The sequence below is a fragment of the Gopherus flavomarginatus genome, chromosome 1 (assembly GCF_025201925.1).
Source record: "Gopherus flavomarginatus isolate rGopFla2 chromosome 1, rGopFla2.mat.asm, whole genome shotgun sequence".
Lineage (NCBI taxonomy): Eukaryota > Metazoa > Chordata > Testudines > Testudinidae > Gopherus > Gopherus flavomarginatus.
The window spans coordinates 126355870-126368579 of NC_066617.1; the positions used below are offsets into that span (position 1 = coordinate 126355870).

General features: G+C 40.1%; 1 protein-coding gene across 11 annotated transcripts in view; it reads left to right on the forward strand.

Annotated features, from left to right (window-relative positions):
* The window catches only part of SOX5 (SRY-box transcription factor 5), an 857385-nt gene that overhangs the window by 730983 nt on the left and 113692 nt on the right, over window positions 1–12710 (forward strand). For all 11 annotated transcript variants that reach the window (XM_050968476.1, XM_050968460.1, XM_050968468.1 and 8 more), the window contains one exon: window positions 1862–1947. In XM_050968476.1, the coding sequence (XP_050824433.1) occupies window positions 1862–1947 (86 nt within the window). The remainder of the gene's footprint in view (window positions 1–1861; window positions 1948–12710) is intronic.

Sequence of the window (12710 nt, forward strand, 5' to 3'; positions counted from 1 at the left end):
CACCTGCGACACTGTTTTTGCATTGGGATCTCAACCCAGAATTCCAATGGGCGGGGGAGACTGCAGGAACTATGGGATAGCTACGGGATAGCTACCCACAGTGCAATGCTCCAGGAATCGACGTTAGCGTCGGTACATGGACGCACGCCGCCGAATTAATGTGCTTAGTGTGGCCGCGTGCACTCAACTTTATACAATCTGTTTTACATAACCGATTTATGTAAAATTGGAATAATCCCGTAGCGTAGACATACCGTAAGTGAGTTGCTGAATCAGGACTTAATTTTTTCTGTCTCACAGTTTACCCAACTATAAATTAGTTTATTAATAGTAATGCAAGTCACAGGGGTGTTGTGGTGTTTAAGTGTTTATGAACTACTGAGATCTTTCAGTGAAAAGTTGTATATGGGTAGAGTGCATTGAAAAAGGGCAACATAAACATTAGTGGCTTTCCTGAAAGCACATACACCAAATTTTACAACACAGCCTATTTAAAGTATTTTAAAAATATGAGTGCTTTTTCCACGTTTTATGTTTCCTGGGACTTACACCTGATGTCATCACAAATATATCATTTAATAATAATAATAAATTGATAATCATGGAATGTTGCATTCTGCATGACCTTTTAAATTGTTCTTTTATCAATTTGCCCCGAAAAGTATAATCCTGGAGGGAAACTTTTATTGTGTCCGCTTAATCAAATGTACTACAACCTTGTAGAGTGCCTACCTAATAAAATGTTCTGTGTCTGTCATGGTCTTATTTAAAATGGCTCATTCTGATGGCTGATCATATCTATTAGATCATTGGGCCATGCACAAATGGTCTGATGATCCTTATTAATTGAGTGGAAAGCTTTTAAACATTTTGTCATTTGAGCAAGGAGTGTAATGCATGTAACATTTCTATTAAGCCTGCAGCTCCAGCTTTCCCATTGGTTTCATTAGTAGATGGAAAAGAATAGAATTCATTTAAAAGTAAAAGATTTAAAGGGAAACCAAAAGTGACTATTTTTTATAGTGAAACATGTCCCTCTTTGGTTTTGTTTGTTTTGGGGTGAGAGGGCTACCTTTTTTTCCTTCAGATAACGAACATTTTTCATTAAAAGTGTTTGCCACTTTTTAAAAATCTTTTATTTTACTCCTACACTATGTCTAGCACAATAGGATGCTGAGTCTAAGCTATTTTCATTTTTTCTAAGAAGCTAAATTAAGGTACCAATCCTGCAAAGGGATCTGGGAGGGGGCTCCTGAAACTTGTGCGGTGTCTCTTTGACTTCACACTCTTTTACCTTTTGCAGAATTGGGGTCTCAATCTGTAAAGCAAGATTGCTTCCACCAAAAAAGAAAATATAGAATTCAAGTGTGCGCCATTTTTGTTCACATAGATACTAAAGTTTGATCTGTGTGCTATTCAGCTTACAAACAATGATCTCAGTTTGGTTAATTTCATATTCTGGACCAGTTTATAAATTTGACCCCTTCTAATGCTGTGATCGTATCAAGATTATACTGTTCTCCTTTTCTTTTCTTTCTCTGTTGTTTTTTTTTTTACTTTTTTTTTTATTATTTTTTGAAGTGCAGCCCTCTGATCAGTGCGTACTTTTTTTTCCATTTCCTTAAATACATCATGAAAAAGGATGAGGTTTCCGCCTTAATTGCTTGTGCCTTTTATTCACATTCCTCTCTCAGCCAGAATTGTGAAAAGAGTGTTAGTAAAAGGCTTCACAATAGAGCTTTTCATTAGGCCTCAGCAAGGCACACAAAAGAAGGCTTTTGGAAAGAGTGAATGCAGGAGTTTAATTTGCAGGTGGAGAGTAGATAAAAGGTGCTGACGCCTCTATTATTCTCTTACTTAGGTGACCCTTACCCTGTTCAGCTGATCCCAACTACCATGGCAGCTGCTGCCGCAGCAACACCAGGCTTAGGCCCACTCCAACTGCAGGTAAGTCTGGAAACAATGCAGAAGAGGAAAAGGTTAAGTAATTATGGAAAACAGTTTTCTTTTCCCTTAGAAAACAACAAAACTAACAATGTTTTTGGCACATCCTTTTCATTTAAAATGTGCATTGAAGCTTAAAATGAATGTAAACCATCTTGGAGGGTGGGGTGTTTGTTTTTTTTTAAACTTGTGGGGAAGATTTATTTGACATCAATATTCTTTTTGATTTTTAGATTTGAACGTTCACTCTTAACTGGCAAAACCATTTGTTTTCCTTTTTTGTTACAACATTCTCACACAAGTCATAAAGTTTGGTTACATGTAAACCAGCAAAAAGAAACATATGGTTAGACAGAAGAGCCCTGTCCTGACAAGCACTTTAAACTGCTTAAAAGTCACTTACTGTGATTATGTCTTTTTAGACTGTAAGCTCTTCAGGGCGTTGACTCTGTTAAGGTACCCCACATATTTTAGGTGCTGCCAGAACACAGGTAATTAATAATTATGCTAATTAGACACTCTGTACAATTATAAAATTATATTACAAACACTACAGAATCTTGTTTGAGCCATGCTAAAGAGTTAGTCTGGACCCCAGATTTGTTTAGAGATGTGTCTGATTCAAAGAATCCTAAATTTGAGGGTGTTTGAAATCTGATCATGGATCAGAATCAGAATTTTCCATATTTTCCTGTCTGTTTCAAATCAAACCCACCAGATCTAACCCCACTGTATATTTGGAAGTTTGATATCCAGATCCACAATTTGAACTTTATGTTCAGACATATGTGGTTGTTTCACATAAATGGGATCCAAATCCAAACTAACTTTAGTTTTGCAAAAACTTGACTGAAATTTTTTTGGAAAAAATCACCACTGAGGCTTTGTCTCTCCATTTACTTTGGGCAACTTTGGGATGCACAGCATTTATATCTGCTTGGAGATGCTCAACCATTATAAACTACAGGTGTGAAACCACAGTCTAGAACTAAATTAGATTAGAACTAGGGCAAACTGGACTTCATATAATTAGTTTGGACAGCAGGAGAGAGGATGAGGGACAATTTGATAGGCTTTCCTACAAAGTTAGTCAGCCGAGTTTCACAGAAATGGCTGCCCATGTCTAAGCTGATACATTCCATGCACTACCATGAGCCTTTGTATGAAAAGATACACAGTATGTTAATTTCTGATTCTGTGAGCTAATTTCTGATTCTGTGAGCTACGAATGCCAAGGGCTGTTTAGGAGTCATGGGGACCATAAAAGTAATACAAAATATCTCATCCTCTGGGAATATCTTCTGAGAAATAACTTTAGCTCTGATAATGATTGTAATACTCACATCTCTCTCACACATGCACAAACACACATACAGAGAGATAGGAGGGAGAGATGAAAGGAAAGAAAAAATTGAGCTAGGTAAGGAATGAGAATATACATGAATGGAAGAATGACCATACTGGGTCAGATCGACAGTCCATCTAGCCCAGTGTTCTCTCTTCCAATAATGACTAGTGCCAGATGCTTTAAAGGGATTGGACAGAACAGGGCACTTTATTGAGTGATCCATTCCCCTATCTTTCAGTTTCAGCTTCTAGAAGTCAGAGATTTAGGGATACCCAGAACAAGGGGTTGTGTCCCTTGCCATTGATGGACCTGTCCTCCATGTACTAATCTAATTCTTTTTTAACCCAGTTCAAAAGCATCCTCTGGCAATAAGTTCCATGGGTTGACAGTGGAATGTGTGACGAAGTACTTTCTTATGTTTGTTTTAAACCTGCTGCCTATTGATTTCATTGGGTGACCCTTGGGTCTTGTGTTATGTGCAGGGATAAATAACACTTCCTTATTCAATTTCTCCACACCAGTCATGATTTTATAGACATCTCTCATATCCCCTCTTAGTTGTCTCGTTTCCAAGCTGCGAAATCCCAGTCTTTTTAATCTCTCCTAATATAGAAGCTGTTCTATACCTTTAATCAGTTATGTTGCCCTTCTCTGTACTTTTTACTATTCAAATATACCTTTTCAGAGATGGGTGACAAGAACGATGCGCAGTATTGAAGATGTGGGTGTACCATAGATTTATATAGTGGCATTATGATATTTTCTGTTTTATCAGTTCCTTACCTTTTGGTTCGTAACATTGTGTTAGCTTTTTTGATTGACACTGCTCATTGAGCAGATGCTTTCAGAGAACTATCCGTGATGACCCCAAGAGCTCTTTCTTGAATGGTAACAGCTAATTCATATCCCTTCATGTTATATGTGTAGTAGGGATTGAGTTTTCCAATGTGCATTTGTCATAAACAGATAGCTAAGGGTTAATGTTTCTTTCACCTACAAAAGGGTTAACAAACAGTACCCTGAAACACCTGACCAGAGGACCAATCAGGAAACAAGACTTTTTCAAATCTGGGTGGAGGGAAGTTTTGGGTATGAGTTCGTTGTTCTTTGTTTTGGGTCTGTGCCCTCTTGGCTCTGAGAGTGATTTTTCTATCTCCAGGCTTTCTAATCTTCTGTTTCCAAGTTGTAAGTACAAGGATAGTAAGACAATAGGTTTATATTGTTTTTGTTTTTTTTTGTATTTACATGTGTGTAGTTGCTGGAGTGTATTCTTTTTGGATAAGGCTGTTTATTCATTTTTCTTTTAAGCAATTGACCCTGTATATTGTCACCTTGATACAGAGATCCTTTTATGTCCTTTTTTTCATTCTTTTTATATAAAGCTTTCTTTTTAAGACCTTTGAGTGTTTGAGTGTTTTTCACTGGTTAAGGCTAAGAAACAAAGGGAGGGGGGAAAATCTCTTTGTGTTAGATTTACTAAGCCTGACTTTGCATTCTCTCTGGGTGAGGGGGGAGAGAGGTTAGATCTCTTGGTACTTGTGTTTCAAGGACTTGAAGCAGGGAGGCTGGAATCCCTTTGTTTAGATTCACAGAGCTTGAATCTGTATATCTCTCCAGGAACCCAGGGAGGGAACACCTGGAGGGGAAGGGGGAGAAGGGAAGTGGGTTATTTCCCTTTCTGGTGAGACTCAAGGAATCTGGGTCTTGGGGTTCCCTGGGAAGGTTTTGGGGAGACCACATTGAGCTAGGCACTGTATAATTCCTGTCTGGTGGCAGCAATTACCAGGTCCAAGTTGGTAACTAAGCTTGGAGGTTTTCATGCTAACACCCATATTTTGGACGCTAAGGTCCAGATCTAGGAAGAAATGTTATGACAGCATTACTTTGTGTGTGAGGAAGCAGAAATCTGTATATCTACAGATCTTTAGTTAGCAGTGATTTAGAATTGCTCTGAAATAATAAATCAGTGATAAAGGGGGTTGGAAGAGTCTGACTATTTCATTTCAGGACCAAGACTGGACAGTAACTCAGTAAGCACTAAGTTGAAGTGTTCTGATTAGAATAATGATGGCTGTTCCATCATAGAAAATATTATTTTGTTTGGATACTATTGGTTTAATTAAAATTTTCTGATGATTTTAGGGGATGAAGGATTGTAAAGCACCAAAGGCCTCTTGTCCCTATGCCAGCGAGCATGAAAGAAAGAGAAAGCACTGAGCAGGCTCCCCTGCTGGTTGGCTTGATCACCTGTGATTTGGGCTGGGAGTGGAGCAGAGTTTGGGAATCCATCATTGGGAAGAAGCTGGATCAAGATTGGGCTTTTCAGAGAAGCCTATGGATACACTAGGCCCTGGTCTACATTGTGTGGGAGAGGAAATGATCTAAGTTACGCAACTTCAGTTACATGAATAACGTAGCTGAAGTCGATGTACTTAGATCTACTTACCGTGGTGTCTTCACTATGGTGAGTTGATTGCTGACGCTCCCCCGTCGACTCTGCCTGCGCTGCTCACCGAGCAGGAGTACAGGAGTCAACGAGAGAGTGCTCAGGGATCAATTTATCGCATCTAGATTAGATGCGATAAATAGATCCCTACTGGATCAATCGATGCCCGCCTATCCAGCCGGTAGTGAAGACATACCCTAGGAAACGATTTTTGAGAAATATCCCTGTATTCCTAAACCTGATTCATTTCCATAAGTCAGCTATATAGGGAGCCATAGTGTAGATGGGCCACTGACTTCTGCCACCATTTTAAGCACTGTGTAAATTAGACCTATTTTGAGAAGTATTTTATAATACAGTGTTTAGAATGTACTCCCAAACTTGCTAATGCCAGTGGAGCTGAGCCAGCATTAGCAAGAATGGGAAATATTTGAAAGGTTATCTTGACCTTATTTGGTGGGAATCAGTGGCACAGTGTAGATAATGGAATTAAAAAGCATTTTGTCCTCCAGGAAACAGTTCAAATCCCATTTAAGTCAGTAATGGTTGTCTCCTCAGTGGCCTGTGTGAAATGAACTACTGGTCTCAGATCAGTTTCAAATGTCATACGAGAGTGTACAGTGGGTACAGTCTGTGGGTCCATTGGGCGAAGGGGATCATCTCACTTCAGAAATTCATTTGCATAATATGTACCCATGGTGTCTCACTGACCCCCTGTCTGCCAACCCCGAGGGGCCAGAATGGCACATTATAACCTCCCTTTCTCCCCTCTCTGTATTTTCCCTGTGTTTCTTCTTATGCTGCTCTTCCAGGCTTTGTGTGCTAAGACTAGTCAAGTGATGGTCTAGGGAGATCAAAGAAAGAGATGCAATCTCAAGACAAGGAACAGGAAGAGAGTTTGTCCCTCTTAAGTGCACTCTGGCTTTTTCTTCTCCAATGCAAGGAGTTTTGTTTTGTTTTTTGAACAGCAGGATAACAAACATGATAGCTTTCTCACTGTAAAATCCTAATTGGAGACAAAGTACTAGTAGTGTTTAGCACAAGGTAGCTAGGTGAGCTCAGCACTCTACCTCCCACTCCTGATTCTCCTGGCCTTGTTTATCTCACAGCAAAACTGAAGAGTCTTGTCTCCACTGTGTTCTTACAGTGGGATAGCTAACGTATTAATTATCCCACAGGCAAAACACACTTTTTTGACAAGTGATGACATAGCCCCCTGCTAACTCCAGCCTGAGAGGGTAAATAATTTGAAGCCCTACCTTTCCCTCTTCTCTCCAAATCCCCAATGTGAGACCCAGATACTGTAACTGAGGGATAGCTCAGTGGTTTGAGCATTGGCCTGCTAAACCCAGGGTTGTGAGTTCAGTCCTTGAGGGGCCACTTAGGCATCTGGGGCAAAAATCAGTACTTGGTCCTGCTAGTGAAGGCAGGGGGCTGGACTCGATGACCTTTTGAGGTCCCTTCCAGTTCTAGGAGATAGATATATCTCCAATTATGATTATTTATTATTATTATTATTATTATTTAATTGGTTGTCGTTGGTGGCAGTTTCAGCAGAGAGGCTAGTGCTGAATAAGCATGGAGACTGGACTACCCTCACATTCATAGAGGTGGTTCCTCCAGGTCAGGTTAGATTGATAGGCTCATGTTGGAAAACTGGAATTAACCCTATCTGGGCCTGAACCTGGATTTGAGGGTAAAGGTATTTAGGCACTTAACTCCCAATGATTGCACCCACTACCCTACACATGCTTTAAAGGAAAATGTACTCTCTGGTGGACATTTCATAGGGGAAGTGAAAGATGATGAGTTGACAGTTTCTTTGGCCCAGATCCCCAGAAGTATATAAGTACCTACTCCCATTAGGAGGTATGGCCCAAATCCTTGAAATTAATTGGAGTTAGGTGCCAAATTAACTTAGATGATCTGGGCTAAAGAGACTCCAGTCTTCAGGATTGTCAGCCTAGCATGTTTCAGTCCCACTAACTTCACTTTATAAAAAGTAGTTGTCAGCTTCACACTGTTACTGATATGATGCATCAAAGGGATTCAGCCCCAAACTGTGTAAAATGTTCCATCAGGAAGCATAGGTTCTGTTAAAGCATGTCTAAGGCAGTGGGTGAGTTTTCCCCTATTGAGAACTTGGGTTAAAAACGTATGGTCCCCAAAGTACTTTTGCCAAAGAGTAGTATAGAGGAGAAGAGGGCTTGCATTCCTAGAAGATGATGGTGAGTGGTGGTTCTATTTCAAATGAGCAGGAATGAGACTTCAGGACGTCTGGGACTTTGGATTATTCCCTTCAAAAATATTTGATAAAGCTGGTAAGTTCAAAGACCTTCTACAGTGGTTAGCTCGTTTGAAGATGGCCTTTTCACAGCTGGACCTGTAATTTGAGGATTTAGGTTCCCCTGCTTTGGAGATGGACATTCAAACCTGTAAGCATATGTATCAGTCATGTCTTGGGACTATGGATATGCCTATACGTTGAGCTGGAGATGTAGTTTCCAGCTCTGGGAGACATACACGTACTAGCTCTGATCAAGCTAGTGTGCTAAAAATAGAGTGTAGCTGTGGTGGCATGAGTGGTGGAAGGGTTTAGCCACATCAAGTCCGACCCTTCTTGAGAGGCTAGGTACATACTTGGTGAGTGATTAATACCAGTTTTAAGTACCTGGGTGTGCCTAGTATGAACTAAATGTTCCTAGACAGCCTGAGCCACTTGAGTCTGAGATGAGTTCTCTTACTCTCTCTTCTGACAAATCTGACTTCTGAGTTCATGACAAAACCCATGTCTTAATGTCAGGGTGTCTAAGGACTGTGAGGAGATTCTGTATTACTGGGAATTAGAATAGTTCTGATTTTCCAGCTAGATTGTCTGATAATCAAGTGGTCATAGAACCAAGGAAATGTAGGGCTGGAAGGGACTTCAAGAGGTCTTTACGTCCAGCCCCCTGTGCTGAAGCAGGACCAAGTAAAACTAGACCAGTGGTTCCCAAACTGGGGTTCATGAAATGTTGCAGAGGGTTCTCAGGAGAAAATTCCCTAAAGATGGACAGAGCTGTTCCTAGGGACTCCAGGCAGCATGGAGCCTGCAGCACGGAGCCTTGGGGACTTCCTAGGTTAAGCAGATCAAAGCAAGCGTATCTATCACACTGAGGAGATTTAAACTTCAGGACTCCTTTTATGAAATAGAAAGGGAGGTGGATATTTTTTGCTGTTTTTAAAATTAAATAGGCATCTAGTGTTGTTTTTAAAATTATTATGAAGAACAAGTTTAAGCTTTGTTGTAATGTGCCTTGTTTGCCTGGACTGCTCAAGACCTGAGGAGGAACTCTTTGAGTTGGCTTCTTAAATATCTTCATGCTGTTTCATATCTGATAGTCCTTGATGAACCATAGGAGCCGGAGGCTCCAGAATGAGGGGACAGGGGGCGATGAGGGTCACGTGCCCCGGGGTGCATGAGGGGCTTTGCCCCCACACCCCTTTTTTTCTACTGGTGCCTCTGATAGGAGCTTTGTCTTATAACAGGCTTAATCAAAAGTGATACAAGCTACAAAAGTGAGATCTTGGAAGAGTGTTGCCGTTTTCATAATGTAATAAAAATACTGCAATGATAAATAATAATTAATAGATAGTGTGTAATAAGCATGTCATAAAAACAGGTTTTATATTTCCAAGTTCACTGCTTTTATAATTTATGCTGAGGTAAGGGAGAAAATCCCTGGAAATATTCATTTTTAGGATGGGGTTCACAAAATTTGACATTTTAGTGAAAGGGGTTCGAGGGTTGTTGAAGTTTGGGAACCACTGAACTAGACCATCCCTGACAGGTATTTGTCTAACCTATTCTTAAACTTCCAGTGATGGGGATTCCACAACCTCCCTTGTAAGCTTATGTCATAAACAGATAGCTAAGGGTTAATGTCTCTTTCACCTATAAAGGGTTAACAAACAGCGACCTGCAAACACCTGACCAGAGGACCAATCAGGAGACAAAATACTTTCAAATCTCGTGGAGGGAAGCCTTTGTGGGTTTTGGGTTTGGCTTTGTTCTCTCTGGGTCCTGGATGGGGCTAGAGGTGCAACCAGGGTTCTGCCAATCTCCCTGCTACAGTCTCTTATCTATTCAGGATTGTAAGTAAGAAAAGGCGGTCATAGTCTTTTAATTTGTTTTTTTTCCATTTGCATATGTGTACTTGCTGGAAGTAGCTTAAATTGTGTTTCTGCTGGAGAAAGTTTCTTTCTATTGTTTATAATTGAAAGACCCTGTAACTGTTTACCATCTAAATTGCAGAGATAAACCTTTTACTTTTTTCTTTCTTTTTTATTAAAAGTTTTGCTTGTAAGACCTGTTAATTTTTTTCTCCTAGTTAAGGTTCAAGGGAATTGATGGGGAGAAGGGAAGGATAAATTTTCTCTTTGTGTTAGATTCACGCAGCTTGAATCTGTACGGCCTCTGGGTGAGGGGGAAGGTAACACTCCTCTCGGTGTGGTGATTCAAGAAGTTGAATCAGGCGATCTCCTAGTGTTCCCAGGGCAGGAAGGAGCTGGGAGGAAAAAGGGAGGGGGAAGGGAATGGGTTATTTCCCTTTGTTGTGAGACTCAAGGAATTTGGGTCTTGGGACCCCCAAGGAAGGGTTTTGGGGAAGACCAGAGTTTATCAGGCGCTCTACTCTAAGTCCTGATTGGTGGCAGCCTATCAGATCTAAGCTGGTAATTAAGCTTAGGGGAATTCATGCTAGTACCCATATTTTGGACGCTCAGGTCCAGAATTGGGAATTATACTTGACAGCTTATTCCAGAGTTTAACTACCTTTATAGTCAGAAAGTTTTTCATAATATCTAACCTAAATCTCCCTTGCTGCAGATTAAGCCCATTAGTTCTTGTGCTGCCTTCAGTGGACATGGAGAACAGTTGATCACAGTCCTCTTTGCAACAGCCCTAAACATCTTAGAAGACCATTTTTCAGGTCCCCCTTCAGTCTTCTTTTCTGAAGACTAAACAGACCTAGTTTTTAAACCTAATAATGACAATGATTCATTGGCTGTAATACAAACACAATATATTCATAAAACTGTACTGAAAGATGATGATGAATGCATAATGAAAGCTGCTCATGTATTGAGCATTTTGCATCTGTTCAAAACAACTTGACAGTATGATGTAATATACGCTCCCCACAAACATCTGCTCTTGAGAAAAACATACTCAAAAGCTTCATGCACCAACATTCAAACGTTATTTCCTCATCATCCTAGCATGGAACAGGACATTGCGCTTTCTTGGTGGTGGTGTGCAACTGTGTGACGAAACCTGTTATTACACAGATAAGAGAAAGCTTGTGTTAAAAAACACACAGATATGAAAGTAGTTTGACTGGTTTTCTCAACCCTAAAGGCAGAAACCTGCTTACTTTACTTACTTGAGTAATCCCACTGAAATCAACTGGACCACTCATGTGAGTACAATCAACAGGGCTTGGCCCTACCTGTGTTTGAAAATATTATTCTGCCAAGTCTTTATTCTTCCACTTTGCCCCTTTAGTAATCAGGTCCAGTTTCCATTCTTAGCACACCCTCTTCTTCAAATGGTATGGGAAGATGCATACTGAGGCCTGAATTTCAAAAGAACTCAGCATCTGCGGTCTGGACCAGATTTTCAGAAGAGCTCAGTTTTCATTTAGGCACCAAAATAAGTGGCCAGATTTTTAGAAGAGTTAAGCATATTGAGTGTTGAACACTTCTGAAAATCTGGTTTTTATTTAAGTGCCTAAATTGGTACTGAGATCTGTTTGAGTTTTCCTTTTGAAAATATGGGCCAAGGTATCTAAATCTCACACAAGTACCGCTTAGCTGGATGTTCGTTGTACTTCCAGGAACAGACAAAGGATTAAAAACCTATCTACCCTGTGTGTCTTCATAATGATGGTAATCAAAAGATAGACTGTTCCAACTGCCAATGATTTATTATATAAATACGTGATGCACATGAAATCCAAATAAATGGCAAGGACTGCCCATCCGTGTTGGAGAACACATTTTTCATCTGTCCTTAAATCACCTCATTTTAGCATTCACAACATCACATAAATGAGAGAAATGGCAAAAACCTATAATTATTGGTTATTTACTCCATCTCTCCCACATTCTCCACTTGCCAATATGGAATGTATCTCTCACATATAGTTTTTGTTGAGTTTAGTTCGAAATATCTCAGGTGATGGGACTTCCACCATTCCCCTTGGGAGACTGTTCCGTGGTTTCACATATCTCACTGTCAGGAATTTTTCAAGATTTCAAAGTTTTTTTCTTTTCCTAGCTTCTTCCCTTTACCTGTAGTTACATCCCTGTTTTTGATCACCCTAAAAATTACCTTCCTGTTTGATAACAAGCACTCACAAGCCAGCAAGAAGCCCATGAGAAACTGTCTAACCATTGTAATTGACTCATCTGAACACAAATAGAGTCAAACTCTCAGTGTTAAGAGCACATGTAACAGGGTTACAAATGCCTTTGTATTCCTGCCCGTCAGAAATTAATCAGTCAATATGGCCTATTATTGTTCCTGCAGAATATAGCCAAGAGGTGGCACTACTTTATCCAGCGCCGGATTTAGAGTTAGTGGGGCCCTGTGCACAGCTTCATTTTTGGGTCCCCCGCTCAGGACCCAGCCAAGAAAAAGAACATTCTTATCTCCCCCATTGCTGTTTTTCATTTTTTTCCTTCATCCGCCTCCTACATTATAAGTAATAGGAAGTAAATGAAAATAAAGTGAGGTACCTTGACTGTTTTTGTAGTCTTAACGTTTTTTTCCACAGATCACTTGAAAATTGCTAAGGAACTCAGCAGACCACTTAATGATCTTTCCAAATATTGTTTGTACCATTAGCTAACTATTGTAAAGTGCTTTGGATAAGAGCGCTTTATAAAAAAAATGTAAAAAGCCATTGGGGTGCAGGGTCTGACCAGGAG